At 31.8% G+C, this 27500-nt stretch overlaps 1 protein-coding gene across 3 annotated transcripts in view; it reads right to left on the bottom strand.

The window, feature by feature from the left end:
* DACH1 (dachshund family transcription factor 1) overlaps positions 1-27500 on the bottom strand; it is a 419915-nt gene that overhangs the window by 104940 nt on the left and 287475 nt on the right. The window contains exons 4-6 of one of the 3 annotated variants that reach the window (XM_012642159.1): positions 23873-24045; positions 10928-11063; positions 7442-7576 (exon numbers count right to left, since the gene is read on the bottom strand). The exons of the other annotated variants lie outside the window; for them this stretch is intronic. Of the exons in view, the coding sequence (XP_012497613.1) occupies positions 7442-7576; positions 10928-11063; positions 23873-24045 (444 nt within the window). The remainder of the gene's footprint in view (positions 1-7441; positions 7577-10927; positions 11064-23872; positions 24046-27500) is intronic. 3 annotated transcript variants of the gene reach the window in all.

The raw sequence follows: 27500 nt of genomic DNA, 5'->3' as shown, positions 1-27500 counted from the left end.
ACAATATCATACGGAGTAACCTAAAATCTATGGAAACTCAGCATTTGTATTTTGTTATGTTTTCAGATTAAAAAATAATAAGAAAGCTGTCTGAATCATCGAACTTTTAATAGCCATTTTTGTACATTTCTAAATAAATCTAATCAAGAAATGAAAAAAATGCTTTTGTAGTTCAATGAGAAAAAACATATCTGTCCATTTACAGAATTTAAATGTACAAAAAAAAATGGTTTCAACTCCACTAAACAATGTGAGATTACAAGTTACTGTTTCCAAAATGAAGCTTCGATTTGGAGTAAATCTTCAAATAGACAGTAAAAAATGTACACATCCCCTATAGAACACTTCCAGACCAGACTATGTAAAATTTCAACCAGAAGCTAGCAAAAAATAGAAAGAAATCCATGATTTAGGCAATATTGTAATAAACTGTGGAATAAAAAACCAGGGATACTCAATTCATTAACACAAATAATCAGTTATCCAACAAACAGCTTACTTGAAAAAAATAAAATAAGGGCATTTATGATGATTGATAAATAAATCATTAAATGAATCAAATTTATATGTGGAACTAATATGTTAACCCACTAGTATTTTGTTCTCTTCCTTTCTTTTAATGCTGTAAAAATATTCTCTTTAGGCAAGACTACATAAAAATATCTCTTAAACAGTGAGGAAGTGAGTTGTTCCATGCCTACCAAAAGGGTATCAAGAAAATAAAACAAATTAAGTATAATAATTAATAGTTTCTTATGGCTTTTCCATGAAGAAAAGATGTTTTCTATGTTTACAAATAAAACTACTATAAACATATATAGTATATTTACAGCATTTATACATACTCTCAAGTCTCTTTGATATACAGTTCATGAAAATTATCTATAAATATTAACATGATTCAACTTTCTCATTATCCAGAAAAGTTACTAAAGCCTAAACTTAGATAAGATATACTAGAGATGTACTGGAGAAGCAACTGGGGACTTCTACATTGGTAAATTATTCTATGTTTTAAAACAATATTTGTATTAATTACATAATAATAAATTCCAAATATGTAAACTTTATGTAAAACTGTAGTGATTCACTTTACAAGTGGCATGTGTGAATGGTTCAAAGACAATGTCTAAACATCAGAGGGGATCTCACTGTATTTTTGAGCCATTCTATTTTAGCCCATCCATATCTGATACCCAGTATCCCCTGTAATTTGCACAACCAAACATATTTGTTTCTCCACGAAACATTGATTGAACAAATTCAGGTTCAATAAAATTGTATTGAATAAGCTAAGACTATTTTTAATACTGTAAAAATTTAATCAGGCAAGTACTTAAAAATCATGAATATAAAAATAACTGATTAATATAGTTACTTTAGCAATTTTTTCTTCCAAAATCATGACACATTATCAATCTTGGTATGTGTAATCAAAACACTTTCTATAATATCACGGCTTCAAATTTTCCATTTGAGATCAAGCATTAATCATGATAACTGTCATATTATGAATTGTAAACAGATAATATTCTAATTCACTGGTTTACAACATGTATACTTTCCCATTTATATAATCAAGCCACATGCCTATTAGCTAATTTGATAGTACTATGGTTTCCGTTGAATATTTATATGAGTCAAGCACTTCAGATATATATTATCTCACTTAACTCTGAAAAGAAATGTGTCATACCACCTAATGCCAGATCCTGTTCTATATATGCAAATAACGTAAGACATAGCTCCTGCCCTAAAGGAGAAGTTTGGGCTGAACACTAATGGATAAGAATGCATATATTCCCCAGGCAAGGAAAAAAACCAGAGTCATCTGGAAAAGGAGAGAAGATATTTGAGAAATCTGAAAGTTCAATTTGATGGTATGGTCATCAAGGTGCATGGAGTAAAAAATGAATAAACGTATTTTATACCAATTGCCCATCACTACAAGGTTGTTATGAAAATCTTATAGCAAGCATTTTCTTAAGTTGTCATTGAAATATTACTATAAGCTCAGCTTCTAGAAATTATAATTCATAAAATAATATAACCAGTATCTGAAGAAAGCTTCACATGAGCAGTGGCTTTGCATATGAAATCTGCTGTCTATTTAAGAAAGAGCTCTGGGATCCAGAGAAATTTGTCGTTGTCCAGTGTTATGAATCACAGAATTAAAAGTATCAGGATGAAGTTCAACACCTTTATTTCACAGGCTTGGAAACTGAGGAGGAAAATTATATGAGTAGGTAAGTTTAGGGAGAATATTTGATAAGAGATTGTTAAGATGTGCCAAGAAAATCATATCTGAAGGATATAAGTGAAGAAGGAGTTGCATGTTAGAGTATTTTAAAGATAAAAATACTCATGGCCCTATAATGTGTGTTAACATTATGAAAGTATAGAAAATTCTAAAGAAAAGGGGCTTTTAGTCTATGCACATATATAGTCACATGAAATACTAACGAGTTCAGGGATATTTGTAATATTAACTATTAATCAATTTGTGCAATGTCAATCTAGAATTTAAAAGAAGAAATCCATTTATTTATTTTTAAGCTTTGTTTAAATTGCTACATAATAGATGCATGTATTTCAGGGTACATGTGATAATTTAATACATTCATATGATTTGTAAAGATCAAATCAGTGTCATTAGGATACTCATCACCTACATATTTGTCTTGTCTTTACTCTAGAAGCATTTGAATTATTTTATTCTAGTTACTTTGAAATATACAATAGATTCTTGTAAACTATAGTCACCCTACTTATCTGTCAAACACTAGGTCTTATTTCTTCTATCTAACTGTATATTTGGACCCATCAATCAAGCTCTCTTCACTTCCGTCCCCCTCTCCCCAGCCTCTGGTAACTACCAATCTACTCTCTATCTTCGTAAGATCTACTACTTTAGCTCCCACATATGAATAAGAACATGCAATATTTGTCTTTCTGTGCTTGAGTTATGTCACTTAACATAGTGGCCTCCAGTTCCATCCATGTTGCTGCATTTCTGAAAACTCAATCTTAATTTAAGTAAAGTTAGAATTTTTAAACAGTGAAAATTGTGCAAAAAGAAATATATTTCAAAAAAATTATTTCCACAAACTTGAGAAAAATAACGGCATAGTCGTTTTTTAGAAAGTACTTTGTATAAAAATGGTCCACAAGGTCGGATGCTAGGTCTAAAATATTAACAAGAGCCAAAATCCAAATATGGCCAGTTTGCTAAATATCTTAGTACCTTTAACGCTCTGTCCTTCACTTTAGAGCACCAAAATGAAAATTTTATACACAGGGATGTTAAACACTGGAAATCGTGAGCACTGCCCACCCAGAAGAACATGCCACAGAAGAAACGTATTGTGGCTTTGAAGCAAATCCCCTGTATTTCCTGCCTCTCTTTGGATTAGTCCTGCTTCTAAAATGCTGCTGTCTTACAGCAGTCACTAGTGAAGGAACGTTTTCTGATTTCTTGTGAAAACAAATGAAGAAAAAAGCTTTAACTGGAGAAGAAATTAGGCTATATATTAAGAAAAATTCTGCACAACTCTAGTAAAAAAGTTCAGGGGGGTGAGACAATAGAAAGAGAGAGTATTACTTCATTTGTTTTTTTTCACATATCTAGTTTTCAGTAAATATTACTAATTTATTATATCACATTGGAATACTTAATCCAAGACTGAAATACAATTATATAAATTAGGTATTCAACAGTTAGCCCCAACTATCAATGTTTTCTGCAATTGGAAAAAATTAATATTATAGGCTTATCTCTATCATATTTAATTTTTGACAAGTCGAAAATTAGATTAATTCCATAATAGCAAAAATGTGCATATTCAATTACAGGCAATGTTAGCAGTATGCTTGAAAATGTGTTGAAAGTAGCAGCAATTTAAGGAAAACCAAAACCAAATTAGGCATGAGAGAGAAACCCTGTAAATTAGCATCAATGCACAAATGCGTGGGAGAGAAACAGAGAGGTACAGCATCAAGGAACAGTGAGTCTGTTTATGTAATTCAAATGTCAATGATTATTGCCTATTTCACTATATTTAGATTGAGGAAAATGATGAGCAATGTTTTTAAAACACCGAAAGTTCTTGGAACTCAGGATGTTTGGACAAATTAAAAGATAGTAAGATTGTTTTTTAAGTCACGCTATGTGCGGAATCTGAGTTTTCCTAAGCACATATATTTGAAAAACTCCTGATTTCAATTGAAGTTTATAATCTTAAAAGCATTTCTTCTTACACTTGAAATGACTGCAAGAGTATTTTATGTCTATTACTTTTTGATTCACACATTTATGTTTTGAATGTGCTTTAATTATACGCCCCTTAAGTCCCAAACCCGATTAAAGTGTTCTTTATTTTAAAAATGAAAGAGTGAATTTACTCAGCAGTTGGTATTTCTGAATTCTAATGCTTATAAAGCCACTGGTCCTTCAGCTGATGGCAACTTAATTTTTTTTGTCTAATAGATGGAGCCAAAATCTATTTAATATTAAGAACATAAAATGTTTAAGAGTTACTGATGATGAAGATTTCAAATGACAGTGATTCTCAGCATATAAATGAATTTTGGTATCTATTTTTAGAATCAATGTTTTCTTAAGAATTATTGCCTTTTGGATGATTTAGTTGGTAGGCAGCAAATTACATTTAAGTTCAAGCCTAAAATGACACAAACATATAATTAATTTCTCTACAAATGTCTCTAAATGAAGTTACTTGTTTAATACAGATATGAGTAGTAAGAAAGTTACAGGGCTATTATGAGGCACATGATAAATGTAGCCATGAAAGAAAACAATTTTTAATTTAGTAGACTCTATCAATCTAGAAAGCCCATGAATATTTACTATTAATTCAGTATGCTGAAAACTAGATAAAAGAGAGAACATGCATGCAAGAAAAAGAGCATCACATAACAAAACACTATAGGACAATCAAAATCTATTAAAATTTTCATGATTATATGTCTACATTTGAAATCAATGGTAATTTCACATTTCTAGGGAAAATGTTAAAAATTTATTTTCCATTGTAAAATATATGTTAAAATATTGAGACACTGTTGAGATATGGTCAAGGTCTTTGTTCTGACAGCAAAACCATCTAGCAAACCTTGAAGTGGTAAGAAGTACCGTTAGTGATATAGTAAGTTTTTATGTATATTCATGGTCAGAAAGTTCTACTGTGTTTCATATAAATGTACTTTCTAAAGGTCAGATAATTCCACCTTTTGCCTTGCTATTAATCCTTGAGGAATGTAATTTTCATAGTTGTTTTAACTCTCCACCATCTCTTAGAATCTTCTAGTGATTCAGCTGAGATCAGTATGCCCTCAAAGATCACCAGTCTGTTTAAAACAAATGTAATACACAGGTGACTCCAAAAAGTTTACAGTCTAGTAGTGGAAGCACACCAGTGAGGAAAAAACTTTCGAAAAACAAGGGAAATGCTTTAAAAGGTGTCTAGATCAACCTAGTATATTGTTTCAAAAAATGCTCCATGGTGGTTAAATTATAATAATAACAAATAAATAAAAAGATTACACTCATGACTTATAAAAAATAAATAATCATGAAAAGTATAGCTCCACTCAATTTGAAGCATAAGGTTGTATAAAGCTCTCAACCAAAAATTCCAGTGAGATTCATTATTCCAATTATGGTGCTAGTCGTGCCTTTGGTGTTCTCTTCACTACCATTTCTGAACTTTAACATTTCTCTCCAAGCCCTTCTCCACCAGGGTTCTGCGAGACGATTAAGCCCTAATATCCTGACATCCATTGTATATCATAAATTAACTTTCCTTTTATGCATCTCAAGTTAAACTGGATAAATGGCATCCATGGGAAATTTGAAAACAGTCACTCAAATAATTTTCTGTAGGGCTTTATTCTTTTCCTGAACCCTGTAGACAATGACTGCTTAATTCATACAATTAATTACTATATTTAAATATCATTACTTAAAACTTGAATCTTTGGTGAAACTTTATATTTTATCGCTACACTAATTTTCATAGTTATTGCTATGTAGGAGTTTTTGATTAAATGTAAAAGGTGTATGTCAAAATATATATACTGCATAATGTAAATAACAGTTTTCTTCATTGTTGAAGAAAAGCTTGTGAAAAAATTCAAATTAGAAATATAGAGACTATCTGGCCTAGTGATGCACTGTTTATAGCACACTTAGCTTAGTAATAACACTTGATATCAAATTTCAAAATGAATAATTAGAATATTTCTTTAATGCTATTTCTCAATTATATCTAGATATTAACATGTTAATAACTAGAAAGGATTGCAATTTTCTCATTTACATTTCACAGTGCAGATAATCTAAGTTGTAAAAATATTGTACTCTTTCTCCCTAAGTCTAAGGGACTTAGCAAATCTATTTTCATATTGAATGGAAAGTGTTTTATGCAAGCATTTTTACTTTTTTGTGAGTAGTCTTTCTTGGGGGTGGGGGAGTTGATCCTTCTTAACTTAGTCTCTTTCCATGCCTGTATTTCTATTTGATTATTTAAATACACAACTTTATAAATTGTCCCTGTTGACAACCAATTAATTGTGCCTTTTGTACGCTTTCCAAAGAAATAATTCTTATTTATAACACTGATTATTTGATAGATATGTCAAAAAAGATAGACAAAGTACCCAATCTACATTTATAAAATTTGAAAATACTAAGTTAAAATGAAAAAAGAAGTAGAGGGGCTCCTATATTCCCAGTTCAACACTTATGATTTGAAAATATGTATTTGCACCCACCAGATTAAATTTTTAATATGCAAACTAAAATAATATTTCAATTTCTTCATGACATAACTTCATGAAATAGGGCATGAAAATATACATATTTGCCTGTGAAAATGGGTGAGGTTGATACCTAACAAAACATTAGTAGGAAACTTTGTAACTTTGCACTATCTGGGCTTTGTTATTTGTTATATACACTTTGAAACACCTACTAATACAATGACTTATAAAATTTGCTTCTATTTTCTTATTGGTCCAAAGATCACGTGTCTTTTAATCCAACAAAAAGATTTACAATAATTCTTGGTATATTGTTATTGTTCTCTCATGCTAAGTAAAATAATAGTAACTCTAAAGGCACTGAGAAAGACAAATAGCAGACCTTTAGGAACTAAGAGATAACAATCGGGACAAATAATTCTCCTCTCTTTTAAATACAGTGGGTATTAAATGGCAACTTACCTGTTGTATAAGAGAAATGCAGCAGGTCTTCATTCATACCTCCTTTTTCGTAGAATAGGCATAATTTTTAGTTAATATTCTAGGTTTTTAAAGTATTTATATGCTATTTTTATATAATATAGAGATATACCTAATTCTATGATTAAAATCTAGTTCATAAATTGAACAGGAAAAACAAGACCACATAATTATATATTACCTTTTTCAATATGCATCCTTTTGGACTCATGTCCCATGTCGTGACCAGCCAAATCTCCTTCTTTGGGCCCAGGGAGTACATTTGGTGATAAGCCCATTAGCATCTGGTTCATGGACAACCCATTCTGATGGACAGCTGTTAAGCCCGAAACAAAGGAATAAACACAAAACACCATAACACACAAGGTTCAAATAAATCAATTCAACTCTTTTGGACTCAAAAGTAAATATAATGTAATGGTCTAACTTTAAAGTTACAATCTATCCCTAAAAATGCTACTAGAATTGAAAACCATGACAATTCTTGAGGATAAGCAGATAATATCAAAAATGACATCATTTCACTTCATTTTTATTTTGCATAAATTAATGTTTTTAATGGCTGGGTTAATTTTGAATGGCTATGCCAGTATGATCACTACCAATGAAGTATTCACTCTTTTAATCTATTGCATCAGATTCTCTCTCCAGCATATAAACTTCCTTAATTCTGTAAGAACTACAATCTTAACATTATGGAGCTCTTTAACACTATGAAGTTACAATTTAATAGATAATATTCTAGTGACCTGAAAGGGCAAATACAGTTTTCCACAAGTTAAGGCACTGGAATCATGGTTTCAATATTCCCATTCTATTATAGTCAATAAAACACAAAATTTCATAGATATCAAAGTATTTCTTAAAAAATGGTTTTGCACTCAAACTTGAAAATAAAAGTGACCATTAAACAAAATAGATCTCTTGAACTATTAACAGTAATCTGTCACTAATGTAATGATAAAGTAGATGACCAAACACTCAAGATTTTTCACAATCTGATCAATAAATTTACTTAATGAATTGCCCATGAAAAATCTTGGTTTTGTGTAAAACCGGAGGAAAAATAATCATTCCTAAAAACTTTACTTTCTCTGGAAAATAGAAATTTTTAAAATATAATATTAGGAACTGACATTTAGCAATGACCATTAGTAATAACAATTTTTATTTGTTTACTTTTTCAGACAGAGTCTTGCTCTGTTGCCTGAGCTAGAGTACAGTGGCATCATTACAGCTCACTGCAACCTCAAACTCCCAGACTCAGTGATCCTCCCACCTGAGCCTCCCGAATAGTTACGCCTGCAGGCATGTGCCACCAAGCCAGGCTAACTTTTCAATTTTTTTGTAGAGACAGGATGTCACTATGTTTCTCCAGGCTGGCTTCCAACTCCTGGCCTCAAGTGATCCTCCTGCTTCAGCCTCCCAAAGTGCTAGGATTTCAGATGTGAGCCACCGTGCCCAGCCTAGTAAAGTAGCATTGCAGTAGAAAAACCTGGTAGTTATAAACTTACCAAAGTGATAAAGTTCTCACTAGTATTTTAAAAATATATGTCTCCTGAAATGAATCACTGGAAGGATACAGTATCACAGCCGTATGATCCCTCCCAAAAATCTATAACTTAAATCTGATCAAGAAAATCCAAACTGAGGGACATTCCACAAAATAAATGGCCTGTACTCTTAAAAAATGTTAAGGTACTGAAAGACAAAAAGGACTAAGGAACTGTTCCAGATTAAAGAAAACTAAGAAGATATGACAACTAATTATGTGTAATCCTGGATGGGCTTTTGGAACAAGAAAAAAAAAATACTTTGCAATTAAATAATTAATGGGACTACCGGTGAAACTCAAATTCTAAATTTATAGTACTAAAACCTACAGTTCAGATTTTAGCACTCTAATAATGTCATTTTCCTGATTTTGATCATTTTTCTGTGGTTATGTAAAATTACTTCTTTGTAGAAAATAAACAGTGAAGAATTTATGTAAAGAAGCATTATATGTATGATAGAGGCACTCGATATTTTGCCTTTATGGACATATCTCTTTCAGAGAGATTGCTTGCTTGATTGATTATATGAGTCAGAATTATTTATATTTTATTTGAAAATTTTCTGTTAGTCTAAAATTATTTTTAAATGACATTAAAAACAGATATACATATATGCACATATATATGTATGAGTGTGCATATATATATAATTCCATTTCAACAATTATATTGCCCCATGCATACAAAAATGTCTCCTCTGTTTCTATCAAGAATAAAAAAAGAATATAATCGTTAATAAAATAACATGAACCTGTCACAAAACGCTTTCAAATCTTCCCCAATTCTGTCCATCATTTCTGCTTATGTATTATGAAGAAATACTTTTTTTCTCTACAAGGACAGCACCTTTTCAATGACAGTATATTATAAAACCATTAGAATTAAAATCAATATTCACTGTTAAATTTCTGACTCTACTGTTAGCAGAGCATAAAAGCATATGGAAGATATTTTATTTGAAAAATGTTTTGAGGTAGTTTATAAAATTAAGAGAATATGTTTTAGCCAGGCCAAATCAAGTATTTATATTTGATATTATATTGAACTATAAAATTGTCAATAATTGACTATTTTTATTTATAATTTTATTACATGGAATTTAATATAATCATTAAATTATCCACTTCAATTGCTCCCAGATTAAGAATTTTTGCTTTATACCAATATTCCTTTATAATCTACAAAGACACTGTCTAGGAAATGTTTTCCTATTATGAAAATACTCTCAACAACAAAATAACTCATAAATTTTGTGTAATTGGATAATGTTTATAATATAAATATAATTTTATAAAATAATAACTAAATCCTGGAAATAATACAATAAATATTGGTTTTATCAACCAAGCTATTCTCTTTTAATGTATTTATTTTATTGGAAAAATAATCTTAGATTCTCATACAGACACAAAATCACCTGTTAATTGAACAGCATTTTAACTTTACCCTGAATTTTCTTGTCTATGAGGACCAAGATTATATATTGTGAAAATAAGATGAAATAAAATACAGCCCCACTTTTTAAATTTTAATTAATAATAATATATGACAACAATATTCATTATTGATTGTTACTGAAACCTAAAATTTGGTCAACTTCAAATTCTCCAATTCACTGATCATCTGAATGACTAAGAAATATTTTTTTAATAATCTATCATTTTGAATTTGATTTTTAATCCTCTTTGTGGATATCTTCATTAATGCAATAATGAATTTTAAAAACTAATGAATTACAAAAACATCAAAGGTGGGGTTTAAGAAACAAAGTTGAATAATCCATAAACAGTATCCCTAGACACTAGATATTTGAGAACTGGTCCTGTTTACTTCAGAAACTAATCTAGAAGGTTACTTACTTTCTCTGTTTCATAGCTCAAATCTTTATGTGGGACATCAAAGACAGGGAGTTTATATCAGAACCTGTTAATGTAGTATCATACCTCATGATATTGCAAACTGGGAAACATAATTTTGAGAGATGGCTATTGCTACAGAGCTTCAGAACATGATACATCTGAGATCTATTTGGAATGAGGGCATTTTGATTAGAAAAGCCAGCTGCACCTAATAAAGTTTAAAATGGTGACAAGTGAAAGTATGAGACCTACGGATTCTGTCAGAAGAGCTCTCGGTCCGTGCTGGGGAGCTGGACACGCTGCTGCTGCGATGTGATGATGGGTGACTGCCAGGCCTTCGGCCCTCCTCCAGAGAGGGGGCAGGCGAGGGGCTATCAGGAACACGCTCCTGCACCACCATGGGAGGGGAGGAGGGGAGAAAAGAGATAAATTCAGTGGATCTTTACTCAATGAATGTTGATTTTTCTTAGTACAATAAGAAATGTGAAGAAAATAAACACATTATTTCATCAGTATTTAACTGTACTAAAAGACATCTTCTACCTTGAGCAAAGCCAAACAAAGGGAAAGACCACTTATGAAATTATAGTTCCATGGGTAAGCATCCCTGCAGTATTGGTAAATGTCAATTCCCTCTTTGGACAAAAAGTGAGCCCAAAGAATACAAACAAAAATATCTGATTAAGAACCCATTAAATAGCAAAGAATTAAGAGAACAAAGCAGGATTCAATTTTAGGTACTTAATATTTTGCAGAAATCTTTAAATGTATTCTGTTGTTTCAGTAAGTATCTAAGAATCATTTAGTACACAAATTATCAACATGACTGACCATATTAGTAATAATAATACCAAAGGAGTTAACAACTATTTCATCATGGCACTGCTGTGGACATACTGAGATGATCACATTTTAAGGCATCACAGAAATGGATTATTATTTAACATTGAAATATTCTTTGATTTAAATGATTTTAAGAGTACATACCACCCTTAGCTATAATTCAGTCACACAAATGTATTAAGGGAGAATTCGTGAAATATGTATCAGTTGTGTCTCAGAGAAATTTGGTACTGTGTTTCCTCATACACACAATGAGTGTTGTGTTAACAGGTATCACTCCACACCTCCCCTACTGACTAAACTCTGTCCCTTCCCCATTAGACTAATATGCAAGTACCTTGTATAAATGCCTCCAATGAGCTATTATAAATGGAGTTACAGATTAAGAAAGAAAGTACCCATTCGTTAACATTTGCTACTTCGAGTAACAAGATATTTATGCCTTCAGGTATTAACAGACATAGGCCTTGGTGAACTATCTTTACGCTAATTAATAAATATTTAAAAGTGTAGAAGTAAATTTCTACACAAGAAATAATAAGTATATTATTCTTATTCAGGTGAAAAGATGCAACTATTAAAAGAGGAAAAGGTTCTAAAAGGTAATTGGCCCATAGGAGGCTAATTTTTCCACAATAACAATGGTTAACTTAATATAGAAAACAAAGAGGAGGCTCAAGGTTTTGTACTATCAGTGAGAATGAGGGTAATGCAGGTCTTTGGTCAAAGTGATTCCATTAGCCTCGTGAGGGTTTGAAATCCTGCTGTACACCAGAATCCTCTGGCAAGTTCTTAAATGTGCCTATGCCTGGGCTTCACTCCCAGAGATTCTGATTTACTGAATGTTACGGCTCAACTGTGTCCACAAAAAAGATATGTTGAAGTCCTAACCTCTGGTACCTATGAATATGAATTTATTTGGAAATAGGGCCTTTGTAGATGTAAATAGTTAACATGAGGCCATACTCAAGTGGTTGGCTCTTAATCCCACATGCCTGGTGTCCTTATAAGAAGATGTTGTGAAGACAGGAGGAAAGAATGTCAAACTGGAGGCACAGATTGAAGTTATGCAGCTACAAACCAAAGAATGCCAAGGATGGCCGGCCCCCACCAGCAGCTACGAAGAGGCAAGGAAAGATTCTGCCTGTAATCTCAGAGGGAGCATGGCCCTGCTGACATCTTGAGTTTGAACTTCTAGACTCCAATAATTTGAGAGAATAAATCTTTATTGCTACAAGCCATCCAGTTTGTGGTTCTTTCAGAAATTAATATACTAGGTCTGAAATGGGGCCCAGACTTCAGTAGTTTTTAAAGACTTTCCAGGTGATTTTAATATGCAACCAAGATTGAGAACCACTTTTGTCATACCCTTTTAATTTTTCAATGCTGTACCTTGTCAATAAACATTTTCAACAAACATGCCGAGGCTTCATTTTTGAGGAATATGACAAATAAAATGAAAATAACCAGAAAACATGGCCAAGCCCTTTTCTCAAATCCATGTCATAAATGGTCTCCTAAAATATGTTCCATGAAATTAAAAAAATAGTGCTATAAGAAACTTTATGACAAAACAATATTGTAAAGAAAAAAATGGGAAAAGTTGTCAACTAAATTCTACTCTCAAAAGTTGCAATGTATATTAGAATCTTGTTGTAATGATAACTTGTTGAACATTAGGAGCTTTTGGACCGGTCTAACTTGCAGATTGGCTTCGGTAAAAGACAGTAACCACTCCCCGCAAAGGACAGCTGTATTGTCGGTATCATACTAAAAATCATTAGCCCTTGAACTTAATTAATCAGAGGTTAAGAATTAAGCTCCCTGCTTTCTGCAAATAGCAAAATTGACTGATATATATAGGTAAATGTAAGCAACATGCAATCTATTTTCCAACTCAAGTCATGTGGGATTCATTCCACTTGAAAGACTACAAATGAACAAAAGACAGGGAGAGAGAGAGAAAGAGACAGACAGACAGAGACAGAGACAGAGACAGAGGAGAGATGGGGAGAGAGGAAATGGAGGCAGAGAGGGAGGGAGACAAACACATACATCCCAGATATCTTGTTCAGGGAAGTTATGGCATATACTAAAGAAAGATGACACCCAACTACACAATTTGCAGATTAAAATATTTTAAATCAACATCTAAAATAACATGAAAAATGAACACATTATCAGTTACTTTCCAAATTAAATAAATGAAGCATGTTATGCTTCTAAAATGTCTAAGGTCTTTAATCCACATGGCAAACAAATGGCCTAAACTTTTAAGAAAAAAACCACAAATGTGATTTAAAAGAGCAGAGAATCCACATCTGGATGCCTAAAGTTACTTCTTATCTTCTAATTATAATTTAAAGTATTTGGGATTAAAAATGTTTTTCTTGACATTGATCCCTACCCTCAACTATGAAGCAGCTTCAAATGGCACTAAGGCTCATATCAAATCTTGCAATCACACATCAAAGGATGATCTTGACTAGTTCATAGCACTAAACAATTAAATTTCATGTTTTCTAGAGTATTGGTGCATTTATTATATAGATTTTGAAACTATATAGAACTCCTTTATAATATATATAAATGTATTAAGAACCTATACTATAGTTAACTGCATACATGATGAGAGATACACTCTTAAGGGTCTAACCTTGATTTCCTAAAATTCTGATAAAGAGGGATACAGTTTGTCTAAGTTTTAGAGCTAATTCCTAATACATCTAACTGTTAATACTTGGATAATACAGAAATACATAGTATGTATTTGAGAAAGAGCATTGCTAAATTTTTACATAAATAGAATTTTCTAAATTAACCATTCTATCTTATTCATAAGGTCACTCACACTAATGTTTATCTATCAATATATTTTAATATTTTTCTTAATAATTATGTTAGTGATCTTGCAATGGCACATGTGTGGCTAAACAGAGATAAAATACAATCTTGAAATAAATCAATCCCTCTGAAATCATTCTGCAAGTCTGAGTTTTCTGTCACAATAGATTTCCTAGTGGTCCTAATGGAGAGCATGAGGATATGAGTTTTTCTGAGATATTTAATAAAATGTTTAAATATTTAATGCATAAAACTCTAGCAACAATGGTTATGCTATTAAACATCATTCCTTGTTTATGTTAACATTTTCCAGGTAAGTAGAAAAAAATGTTTCATTAGCCAATATATTTAATTGTCATTGTTTTCTGTGGTTATTCCTTTAATTTATGAATTATTCACTAATTCATTTATACATTCAAAATACTTTAAAGATAGTATAGTATACTAAATAAAAAAATCAATTCAAATCTTAATGTAAAATACATTTTAAAAGCATAATTTAAGACCTAGTATATAAGTATAGATAAAATTGTATTATTTAACTTAGCTTTAGCTTACTTTTACTTTAATTGTAGTTTTGTGTTTAAGAACAGAAGATACAAGGACAATACCTAATACTGTAATACTGTTATTTAAAGAAAATATTTTAATGTATGCAAATTTTTATGATTTAAAAGCTTAACTATTCAATTGAAACTTTCTATAAATTGAAACACAACATATTCAGTCATTTCACTTAATGTATAATTTCAATCTTTGGAACATGATGTATTGTTCTTTGAAGAATTTCATTAAAGTAAAATCCATTGAGCAAGTAAGATTTGAATACATTGTTGCACAATAAATTAATTTATTTCAACAGCTTAATTCTTTTATCATATTTATATGCTTGCCTTTCCAGAGTATTCTATAAGATGGAGAATAATGGAGACAGTAAAGAATTGCCATGGAGAGAACCTCATAATTATTACTGAAACAAAATAGATAATGAGTTTTATTCAGACATAATAAGCAAGAAGCAGTTCAACGTCTATAGGAAAACTATGTAAACTGGATTTATCATTTCATTTGTGTAATACCCTTTAACCTCCAAGATGAGACTGAAGTAGGACGGAGAGGAAGAATATTTAATTTAATACTTCAACACACTGCTTTATAGTCCTGCATCAATTCTACCAATCAATAAAACACAATCTTTTGCAATGTTCCATCTTTATAAAACTCGCCACAATAATAAATGAAAATTTAAGAGGAGTACCCTTTCACTGAAAAAAATGTCATACTAATAAACTAATGGTAACAGAGGAACGATAAAGGAAAAGCTGCATTTTTGCCTGTGGGTACGACAAGAAGTATTGGTCTCCAGGATAATTCTCAAAAACAATGTATTCTAAAACACTAAGATAAAAAGTATAAATTGTTCAGAACTACACATGTGATTAATTAATCATTTAAAAAATTGCATTATCTCAGCCATCTCTTCTCCACCTCAAAAATGCGTTGCATTTTATCAAATTAAAATATTTTCTTAGAGTAAATAAAATTACAAGTCATTTCTCAAAAGGATTATTTCATTTAGCTTTAATTTATTTTGCTCTCTTTTTAATTCTCTTCATTTTTATCTGTTTTTAAATTAGAGATTCCCTAACTCAATATGACATAGAAGTAGAGAGACATTTCTAATGTTAAATAAGTTGTCTTGATATAACTTTTAATTTACAAAATTGATGAAGTTGACCAGCACTTTATATAACCAAAACTCCTGAGCTTTAAGACAACACAGACATAAATGTATTCATTCAAATAGTATTTGATGAACATTTACTATGTGCCAGGCAGGATTCTAGGCTCTGGTTATACATAAGAAAACAAAACTGAGAAAAATTCATTCCCCCATGGAGCATATATCATAAACCGGTAAATGTTACTAGTGAAATGCAGAATCATTTACGCTATTAAGTATGACATTCAAATTGCCTTGCTTGGGAAAAAGGTGCAAAGAAGAGAAACAGTAGAATTGGGATTCTGGATTTAAAAAAATACTAAAAAGTACTTCTAAGAGACATAGTAAATGATGCTAACATATTTAAATCTGAGGACCAAGCAGCCAACATCAAAATTCTATCGCTCAAAGTTCTAAACTTAGCCTCCAAAGGAAATTGATGGTACTCAAGAAATATTCAATTGTGCTAAATGTGAAACTGATACGACCCATGAGTATAAAAACAACCTAACTTTATTCTCCCCTTGTCTTTTTGAACTTACTCTGTGGTTGTAGAGGACTATATTTTTCCCAGATCTGCATGAAAATTCAGGTAGCCTTGTAACTTTTCAGATTACTGCTTGGTAATATAAAGCTGCTTTATATTACCAGCAAAATATAAGGAGCAAAATAAAATCATGACTCAGGAATTATAATTGATCCCTGTGTAATAATAAATACTAGCATTTCAATTAAAATGTAGGACTTCTTCCTTTCCCACAACCAAGAGCGGTGTGGTAGAGGGATGAAAGCAAGGAGAAAAAGGCAAATCCCTGTTAGGCCAGCAATGCCATAACTGGCATCATTATTTCTGTATATGGCAAATGTTTACAGCCAAATTTTTATCTAATAAGGCACGATGTGTGTTCTTATGGCCACCACCACTATGAACCTCTCATCTGTGGTTTCTTTGATGGGTCGGATGCATCTCTATGTTGCTGTGTCCCTTGAATTTCCTGCATAGTTACATCTGGAGGTTTGGTTCAAGTTGATCTGGGGCCATGACTACTTCAGAGATGGCACTGCACGCTTCCATCAAGAGTGTGTAGTATTTAGTTGGTTGCCTTTTATGGTGTCAGCCACCATTAATGGTCATGGCCGAGATTCATCACTTAACTAGGACTTTCATTTTGGTGATATTATCATTTTGTATGCATTTATTTGCTAGATTTCTATGACCATAAAGTTCCTTCATGAATTATTTAGTTATCCTTAAGTTCAGTTGGTATGGGAAAAGCAGGAAAAATGCTGATCCCTTCCATTTATTTATCCTTTATTTAAAACTTTGTTGTCCTTTAAAAGAATCAATTCCCTAGATTTCTCCAAATATGAACAATAAGGATTTTTAAGTATTATTATAAGATCATGGATTTAAACATGTGATGTGTGTCAATACTTTGTTGTATTGTTAGTGGTGGTAGTGTTGTAATGCTGCCTTTCAATTGTTAGCATTCTCTTTTAATATTTAATATCAAAATTCTAATAAACCTAAAGAGAACATATTTACCCGTTTTTTTAAATCCAAGTAAAGCTATATGAAATAGTCTTTTGAGAAAAAATTATGTCTAAAAGTGATGCACACATCCAGAGTTATTTTTTTTTTTTTTTTTTGAGACAGAGTCTCACTGTGTTGCCTGGGCTAGAGTGCCATGGCGTCATCCTAGCTCACAGCAACCTCAATCTCCTGGGCTCAAGCGATCCTCCTGCCTCAGCCTCCTGAGTAGCTGGGACTACAGGCATGCTCCACCATGTCCGGCTATTTTTTCTATATATTTTTAGTTTTTCCAATTAATTTCTTTCTATTTTTAGTAGAGACGGGGTCTCGCTCTTGCTCAGGGTGGTCTCGAACTCCTGAGCTCAAACAATCCTCCTGCCTCGGCCTCCCAGAGAGCTAGGATTACAGGCGTGAGCCACCGCGCCCAGCCCACATCCAGAGTTATTTATGTTTGTCAAAAGAATAAATTATTCTGCAACTAAAAACAAACATGAGATGTATATTGCTCTAAGATTTTGATCCACTTTGAGAATTAGGTCATTCTGGTTCTAACTTTTATAATTTTTTCACATTTTAAACTTCATGCAAGTAAAGTCTTATTTGTTAATATAGGATTTTAAGAACTTGCTTTAAAGGAACGTATTAGGCAATGAATAATTATAAATTGCATTATAAATGTTTTCTCAATATTTAATTCTTTAAATGAAAATTTTAAAAAGTCTCTCTCTCTCTCCCTCTCCCTCCCTCTCTCTCTCTCTCTTTCTGTCACAAATACACACACACACACAATAGCTCAGCAGTGAAAATTAACTAATTTAAGTCATATTTGCTATTCTTAGAAAACTCTATAATGTGGCCTGAGAGGAAAGATGTTTATTCAACAATGTAGAATAATTTGGATGTTGTTAAATTTCCGAAAAGCAATTCTATATTATCTCTGAAGAAAAACGAAATCTAAAAATGCATTTAAAAATTGACTTTGCATACTACGCACTACAAATCCCAAAAGTCTTGAGTAAAAGAATTTAAAGTACAACACTTTTTTTAGGTGAAAAAGGCTGAACAAGAAAAAGGAGAGAGAGAGAGGTCTCCCTATAGAATTGTGATTATATTTCACAAGGCTTGACAGGGATTCCCTGCAAAAAATTCTAGAACTTATTTTTAAACAGATGATTGTGAATACTTAAGGATAAAACAATACTAGTGATAAGATGAAAGTGATGTCGGTATACAAAGACTTCTAAATATTTTATAAAATACTAATTTAATTATTATGACAACCTAATGAGGTAGCATTGTTATCACCTCCATCATACAGAGAAGGAAACAAATACAGATATGTTAAATAATTTGTCACATGACTCAGAAGTAGTGAACTGAAATATAAATTCCAGAAGTCTTCCTCCAGATTTCATGCTTTAACCCACTAACATATGCTGCCTTTCTTCTTTTCAATCTTATTGCTATTTCAGCAAGAATCTTTTCCTCAACATCCTTATAATATTGGGAAATTTATTAAATAAAAAGTGAGAAAAATATTGATTTATTCAGGGAGATTTGGGGTTACATAATGAATGGTACCTAAAGAGAATCAATTAGTAGAACATTTCAATCTATTAGAAATTCTCTGATGACAAGAGAAATTGATTTCTTGATTTATAGTGTTTATTTTACTCAATGATTTAAAGTAATAAAGGAATATATCCTTTTAAAATCTGGAAATAACACAAAGATGGCATAAATAGCTAATGTGATAGTTTGGGGAGTTAACACTCCAAAGTACTTAAAAGACCTTAAATCAATGGAATGGAAATTAAAAAACTTAATTTAGAATAAACAAAAATTCCTAATATAAGTAGAAGATGAAGAAGAATTGGCTTAACAGAATTTTATGTCAAAAAGGTATGAGATTTATTGAGTCATATATTCAACTATCAAGAAAACTTAAGAATTATGACTAGATTTATAGACTATAGTACAAATTGAGGTTTATGTTAGTTCTAATGTCTCTTCACTACACAGTTCACTTCTAGAGTATGTATGTGGGGAAGGGGATGCCTTTTTTAAAAAAAGAGATCAACCAAAAAGCTTGATGAAAATGGTAAGAGGAAATTAGAATATTTGATCTGGAGAAAGAAACACTACATGTACTAAAATAGAGAACTTGAAATATTCAAATGACTAGAACACAGAATTAATAAACATTTTTCTTCCAAGAAAATATAATAATGTTAAGGTTGAAGCCATTGAGATGCAAATTTTAATTTGATTAATGAATACATTCCTCACACTTAAATTTGCTGAAAATAGAATAGGCATTCTACAAAAGCTTCAATATTTAAAAATGGGTGAGGAGGATATAGGAATTATTTCTCTGCTATGGGAGAAGCTGGATTACATAACGTGTAACATCTCAAGTCTGTGTTACTTCATGTTCTGTGAATGTTAAACAGTAAAAATATATGAGCCTCATTTACACATAGCAGACTAATCCAGGTACAGAGTTTATAACTATTTAATATATCCCTGTAGACATTTAGGTACTAAAAATTAAAATTATTCTCTAAAGAGTATATGTCCATTTCCTCCCTAAAATTATCTTACCAAAATATTTCCAGCGATCCAAGACAATCAGCCATAGAAAGTCTATGTTCAATACTTTAGCAGAATCTCTCATGCGGGCTTGCATTTAAAACAAATAACAATGTCATAGTGGTACAATCTTCCCCTATCTAGTTTTATTTTCCTTGATGCATTTAATTGTTTTCAACTCTAAATTCTCAAAGGTTTTCATTTCTTTTCTACTTGGCTGTATAGTGTTTGAGAGTTTAGTTTGAGCTGTCGCATTTTTACACAGCCTAAGATTCACAGAGGTTCGAGTTAATCAGACGTCTAACGAAGTGACTGACAAACGTTTTGTATAAAGGGCTGGATAACAACTATTTCACTCTGCCTCTGTGAAAGAAGGAAGGTAGCCATAGACATCACGTAAACTAAGGTGTGTCTATGTTTAAAAATACACACACCAGTTACAAAACCTAAATTTTGAATTTCATATAATTTTCAATGTGGGATGAAACATTATTCTTTTTTTTTTCCTTTTTTCCCCAACCACTTAAATTTGTAAAACAATTCTTAACTCATGAGCCACACAAAAACCAGCACAGAGTGGATTTCACCCAAGGACAGCAGCTTGTGGACTAGGACCCTGCTCCATTTTGTGTATTGGTGTGAATATGCTAATGAGAAAATTATTGGAGCTTCTTTCTTTTATAGAAACAGGTAACAAAAAGAATATTTTTAAAACATTCTTTTTAAAGCTCCAGGAGCTATGTTTTTACTTCTCTCTGTCTTACAAACTCTTATTGCCATTGGCATTTAGGTTAATTTTAATCTTAATTCTTGTCATTACTCACAAAAATAATGTAAATGGTATATTCCAGCACATGGACTATCTATCAAAGTTCTATTTTCTCTTCAAAGGCTATTTCTCCTATTGTTTTATCGTTCCTGCATATGGGGGTAAATTTTTTTTTTTTTTGAGACAGAGTCTCACTCTTTTTGCCTGGGCTAGAGTGCCATGGCATCATCCTAGCTCACAGCAACCTCAAACTCCTGGGCTCAAGCAATCCTACTGCCAAAGCCTCCCGAGTAGCTGGGACTACAGGCATGCGCCACCATGCCCGGCTAATTTTTTCTATATATTTTTTTAGTTGTCTGATTAATTTCTTTCTATTTTTAGTAGAGACGGGATCTCGCTCTTGCTCAGGCTGGTCTCGAACTCCTGAGCTCAAACAATCCACCTGCCTCGGCCTCCCAGAGTGCTAGGATTACAGGCGTGAGCCACCGCGCCCGGCCTGGGGGTAAATTTTTGATATACAACATTTCACTTTCAATCAGCCTTCATACTTAGATCTTCTCAGTCAAACCAACTTGCAGGCGCCATCTAATTACCCACGTAGACACCAAGCTATTCAACACAGGACTCAACCATTTTCTTTGAGGAAAATAAAAACTTCCCCAACACTAAATTTAATTAACATCTATTATGTGCATTTACCAAACACTGCTTGTGTTATGCAGTCTACTAATACATAAATTTAGGTTGATTTATTATCTTGTTCTCCCTGATATTTAGGACTTCATAGAGAACCTCTTCCTCATCCTTATTCTATGAGACCTCTCCCTTGAATTTTCTCAGGTTTTGTAGATGTCTTCAAGCACCCAAAATTATTAGAACTGTCTCACGCATTTCTTGAAATGTGTTTACTTTCTATAATCTTTACCTGTCAATGTCAAATTTGAAGCTACATGGATGGCCTGTCTCACAAGAAAAGGGCTGCAAAATGGCCTTTCTGTACTTCCACAATAGCAAACTGAACTTCGCTTTGATGGTGGCAATAAAACTACCAGCTTTTACTTTCTGGAATCATTCTCAATTAGAGGCATTGTTCCCTGCATAGCCTCTACTGTTACCATTTACGCCACTACTCCACATTCAAAATCCAGAACTTCCTTTAATCTGCCTGTAGCAGCATTTCTGAAAATTAAATGTCACATAAACCATTTTTTTAATGTGTATATATTGAAAAATAAAATAAATCAAGTCTCCTTATATAAGCAGAGGCTTGTGGGTACAGTAGTATGTAAGCCATTACCTCATGCCCAAATTATCTACAGATTAAGACATCTCTTAGAACTTTACACTGCTAAAATGTGCTCTTCTATCATAGGTTTGCCTTATTTAGTAATGTAAATCTTATCTAAATGAGAGATTATAAAAAAGTTTTCAGTTTTGAAAATGAAAACTATATAATTAATATTATGAGATGCTTCTTTATAGTAATGACTACCAATTTTTCAAATGAAAATAATTGCATCTTATAATTAATACCTAGTATCTTCTAAATTTGCCTAAAGTAGCCATACACCACAATGATGGAAACACTTAGAAGGTTAGTTTTGTCAAACTTCTTGTAGGTGACATCTATGAGTGAGGCAATAAGAATGTCAAATTCTCAGTAATAACTATTACCAAAAGTAATCATAAATTGAATAATGCAGTGATACTTTGATTAATAAATCATCTGGCAATAAAGAAACCCTCTTAAAGTCATTCAGAATAGATAAGAGTTTTAAAAGTTCTTTCTTCACAGTTGGTTGGCTAACAATGTGGCACGCGCTGGAATTCTTTCAGGTGGAGGTTTTTAGCAGCTGATCTGGGTCTTCTGTGATATGTTTACTTTTTTTTTTTTTTTTTTTCCTCTGGTAATGATACCTCAGAAATAATATAAGGCACGGGTGCACATCTTTAGTTACAAAGCCATTTCTATAAGGAAAATTCCTATTTGCATATTACTCAACATTTTCTATAAGTAGTAATAGGACCTTTTATTAATATATAAGACATGCATGCACTAGAGGCTACCCTAAATTTAAGTGTATATTATATTCAGAAAATAAAATAATGATTGTGCTAAATCAGGATCATGAAGGGTGAAGTTGAAAAATTAACAATCTATTCTTAATTTTCTTTTTTGTTATTTCTTATTCTTCAGTCAATCCAACAATGCAATGAAAATATTTTTATTTAAAACATATTATAAAATCATATGAATAAAAATATATACACATACATACACACATATTTAAAGGTATATATATATACACACACACAAACACAGGAGAGAGAGAGGGGAGTTGTATATTTACACATAAATGAAGTTTATATAACAATAATGTTACCTTCTATTTACGGTCTATTTTTGAATTTACAAAAACTTTCAATTTTATTATTTCATTTAGTGTATGCATCCACACCGTGTTATCCATTTTATTAGATATTGAATATAATCGGAAAGATAGAGTTACATGCCCAAAGCGACACAGCTAGTAAGTGGAAGAATTTAACCCTTCTAGTTTTCCAATTCTCTACACCTGAAGGCTTATAATACCACATACACACACATGCATAGCCATACATGTTGAATACACATAGTATGAACTATATCATTGAATGTCCTATCTTCTTCTTCTCTTAATAGATGCAATAGAGAACTTGAGATAATCCTGGCCTCCCTAAATATTATATCCCTGAGGGGAGGGTTCTTGCTACACATAATTTTTCTCATAATCTACTTACTATCACTTAACTTTTTAGAGTTGAGATTTACTTATGAAATAAGAAAAATGGACTAGGAGATGGTGACTTAAGATGAACATACCAAAACAAATTGTATGAGACAACAATTACCTTAATAACGGATGTTTCAACTCTGGATGGGGGACTCTGAACTTGTGCTGCTGCCGCCATATTTGCAATGGTGCTGAGGTGGTTCATCTGGCTCATTGCCATGGTGACAGATGCTGGAGGTAGGCTGACAGGAATTAGAGGGTGGGGCATCATCATAAAAGGAAGTTCCAGTCCTACAAAAAATACACATATATCATCATTGCTCTGTTCCAGATAAAACTCTGAAGTGTGATATATCTCACTAAAGTCATTAAGGATATAAATCATTAAAAATTGAAACATTCAAAAGGATTCTAATAATGGCAGTCAAAGAAAAAATGTCTTTCCTCTTTGTATGCAGTGACACTGTCATCTCAGGGAAATTAGGCTTACAGTTTGGTGCCATGGTTCATCATATTACCACTCTTCATGTGTTTAATACAAATGGCCGGTTCTTTGCTATTAATATATTATTCCTCTGATCAATATAAATCTTTTTTAAAATACTAGAGTTTAATTTATCCTGATTAACTATCTAAACATAGTATATCTCTTTATTATATACTATTTTACCAGCTGATAATTACAGATTTTTTTTGAAAATTACCATTTTTCGTGCTAAAAAATGCCATCGTACCATTTGGCAGAAGGTGGCTGTGCTGAAGATGTCTGAGAGGATGACTAACTGGAAGGCTATGTGCTCCAGGCACGCGGGCATGGGTAACAGAAGCCTGAGATCCCTGGGAGGGGGAAGAGTGCAGTGTTTCCTTATCCCAAGAACCATCACTGCAGCCTGTGGGGAATGAATATAAATTATTTGGATATAATATTATTCCAAAGCTTCCAATGACTCATTTGAAATGAGATTTAAAAAGAATATATCACATCTAGAGATCGGCAAACTGATTTCTAGGGAAATAAGCTGAAGTAAGTAAATGTCCCCCAAACTGTATTTTCTTTTTAATTTTCTATTTCTTAGATAGGAATCTTAAGTTTTTAGAAGGTAATATTTCTGTATCTTTTAAACTATTTGTGGAGTCTAATCCTGTTTGACTACCAAATTTAATATTAAATGGGTTCTATTATATAATTAGATAATTAATTACTCCTTGGAACTGAAGCACACTGATGATTATAGAATGCAAAGTTATCCTTGTAGTAAATGGTATCTTAGTCGCCATTTAATAGTGCCTAACAATTCCACAGCAACTCCTAAAAGGAAAACCATTAAATGCCCAACTTGGTTAGACATTGTACAGAGAACACAAAAAAACACTTTACAAAAGATAATAATGCCAAAGCAAAAAATTAAATGTGCATACATATGTGTGAGAATAAATACATCACTTGTTTTCAAATAAAGAGAAATATAAATTTATGATTGTCTCAATATCAGTGCTAAAGCCAAAACCACACATCTGAGGACCTGCACTTCAATATTGGGGGCAAAGTCTTAGATTGAACTCGATTTTGAAACATCTTCTTAAAATACTCATTGGAAGGTGTTTATAAATCATTTCAATTTAGATATGCCTCCAAATTAAATTAACTTAGTATTAACCTATTCTTTAATTGAATCTATTGACTATATAAACTATCCACTTCAAGAAAGCTTCTGTAATATCCTTGTCAGCTTATGCATTTTTATTTCTTAAAAAAGAAAAGAAGATACCATACTTTCATATAATATGCATGGAAACAGCAAAGTTGGTAAAACTCCAATTTAATGCGTTAGCTGTGCTAAAAGCCTCATTGTAAAATCTCTACGACATAGTTTTTAATGAAGAATACTTAGTTACTGCCATGATTTTTTTCCATTTACTTCATGAAGACAGTTAAGGTTCAATATAAATTCAAACTCATTAGCTCAATACTGTCTGGATCTTAGAGTAAATTGTTCAGAAGTGGGTAATGAAAACTCAATTCAAATTCTTCAGCAATCAAACAAAGCAATTTTATTAAACAATGAAAAGAATCAATTAAAATGGATATCTTTATTATCTTTATTATTTTACAAGAAACCGTGACAGCTTTTGGTTAGGAAAAAAAAAAAGTTTATAGCTTTATACAGAAATGACTCACATAAAAGAAATTTCTACAGCTTGTTCCTACGCTATGATATAAAAGTTCACTTTCATATTCACAGATATATACACCATATTTCTCTACTCGTGACTTTTTTGACACTTATTCCAAAGTACTAGTCAAACATGTAAAAATTACAAAGATGAATTTTTCAAATGTATGTCAAGAGAATATTATGATTAAAAACTTTTAAACTTCTTCTTTTACATTGCCTTTATCAAAGTATATGCAAATTTTTTCATTATAGATTTAATCCATAAAATATGGAAAATTTGATTTGGTCAAATTTTATGCTTCAGCATTGGTTTTACCTTTTATGTTATCAGTTAAAACAAGAATTGACTATTGAAATGTAGAAACAGAAATAACTTTGGAATAAATACTATTTTTTTTATGAGAACTACAAGGAAATTTATAAATAACAGGTAATATTATTTATTTATTTATTAATTAGAGACAGGGTTTCTATCTGTTGCCCTGGCTGGAGTGCAGGGGCATGATCATAGCCCATTCTAACCTTGAACAATTGAGCTCAAGTGATTCTCTTGCCTCAGCCTCCTGAGCAGGTGGGACTACAGGCATTCACTACCATGCCTGGCTAATTATTTTTAGAGATGGTCTTGCTATGTTGCCCAGGCTGTTCTCAAACTCTTGGCCTCAAGCAATGCTCCCTCCTCAGCCTCCCAAAGCACTGAGATTACAGGCATGAGCCATCACTCCTAGCCTCATAATTTTCTCTATAGGTTACACTTCATTTAAAATATCCAAAAAATGTAAGGATTACGTTTTCATTGCATATTTGAGGACAATTAACTAATATGTGGAGTAAGTACTCACATTCATTATTTTGGATTCAGTTTGAGTTCCATTTATACCTATAACCTACTTTTCTTTTTCTGTTCACTTGAACTAATTTATTCTTTTACTGGAATCCTGATTGCAAGTTAATAAATGAAAAATAGTTATTTCTTCAAACATACTTAAAATTCATTCTCATATCAGTAGAGATGCACTATAATTCTTTTTTTCACATTATTAAGGTATAAAATATTAAGCTAAAATCTTATTAAATCACTCCAAAAACAGATTATAGACAAAACGCTGCCCATTTTCATATCTTTTTTGTATCACAGGATATCAGTCCCTTGTATGTGGGTGAAGATAAATCATTCATGTGTGAATTTTCCATAGCAAGTTTCTAATACTAGATTGGATTTTCTCACTACATAGAATGCTCCTAGCCATCTCCACCAATCATCATTTATTAAATACTCATGATGTTAGCTCATTTGGGTAATAAATAGAGCAAACAATTAAGAAACTAAGTCTGATGAAAAATATACAATATATAACCAAGTCAGCTGTAAGTGATTTTTGCATTATTTATAACATTCTTTTCCTCTATTATCATGAATAAATAAGAATTGAAAATAGGCCACTTCAACTAGACATGCCCATAATTATTAAGTGTATACTTTCAAGTTTTTGTTTTAAGCTTATATATATATCACCATATAAGCCAGCATATACATACTATGCCTACACACAAATATATATACACACA

The sequence above is a fragment of the Propithecus coquereli genome, unplaced genomic scaffold, assembly GCF_000956105.1.
Source record: "Propithecus coquereli isolate 6110/MARCELLA unplaced genomic scaffold, Pcoq_1.0 Scaffold176, whole genome shotgun sequence".
NCBI classification, from domain to species: domain Eukaryota; kingdom Metazoa; phylum Chordata; class Mammalia; order Primates; family Indriidae; genus Propithecus; species Propithecus coquereli.
This window is presented reverse-complemented; position numbering and strand designations above follow the sequence as displayed.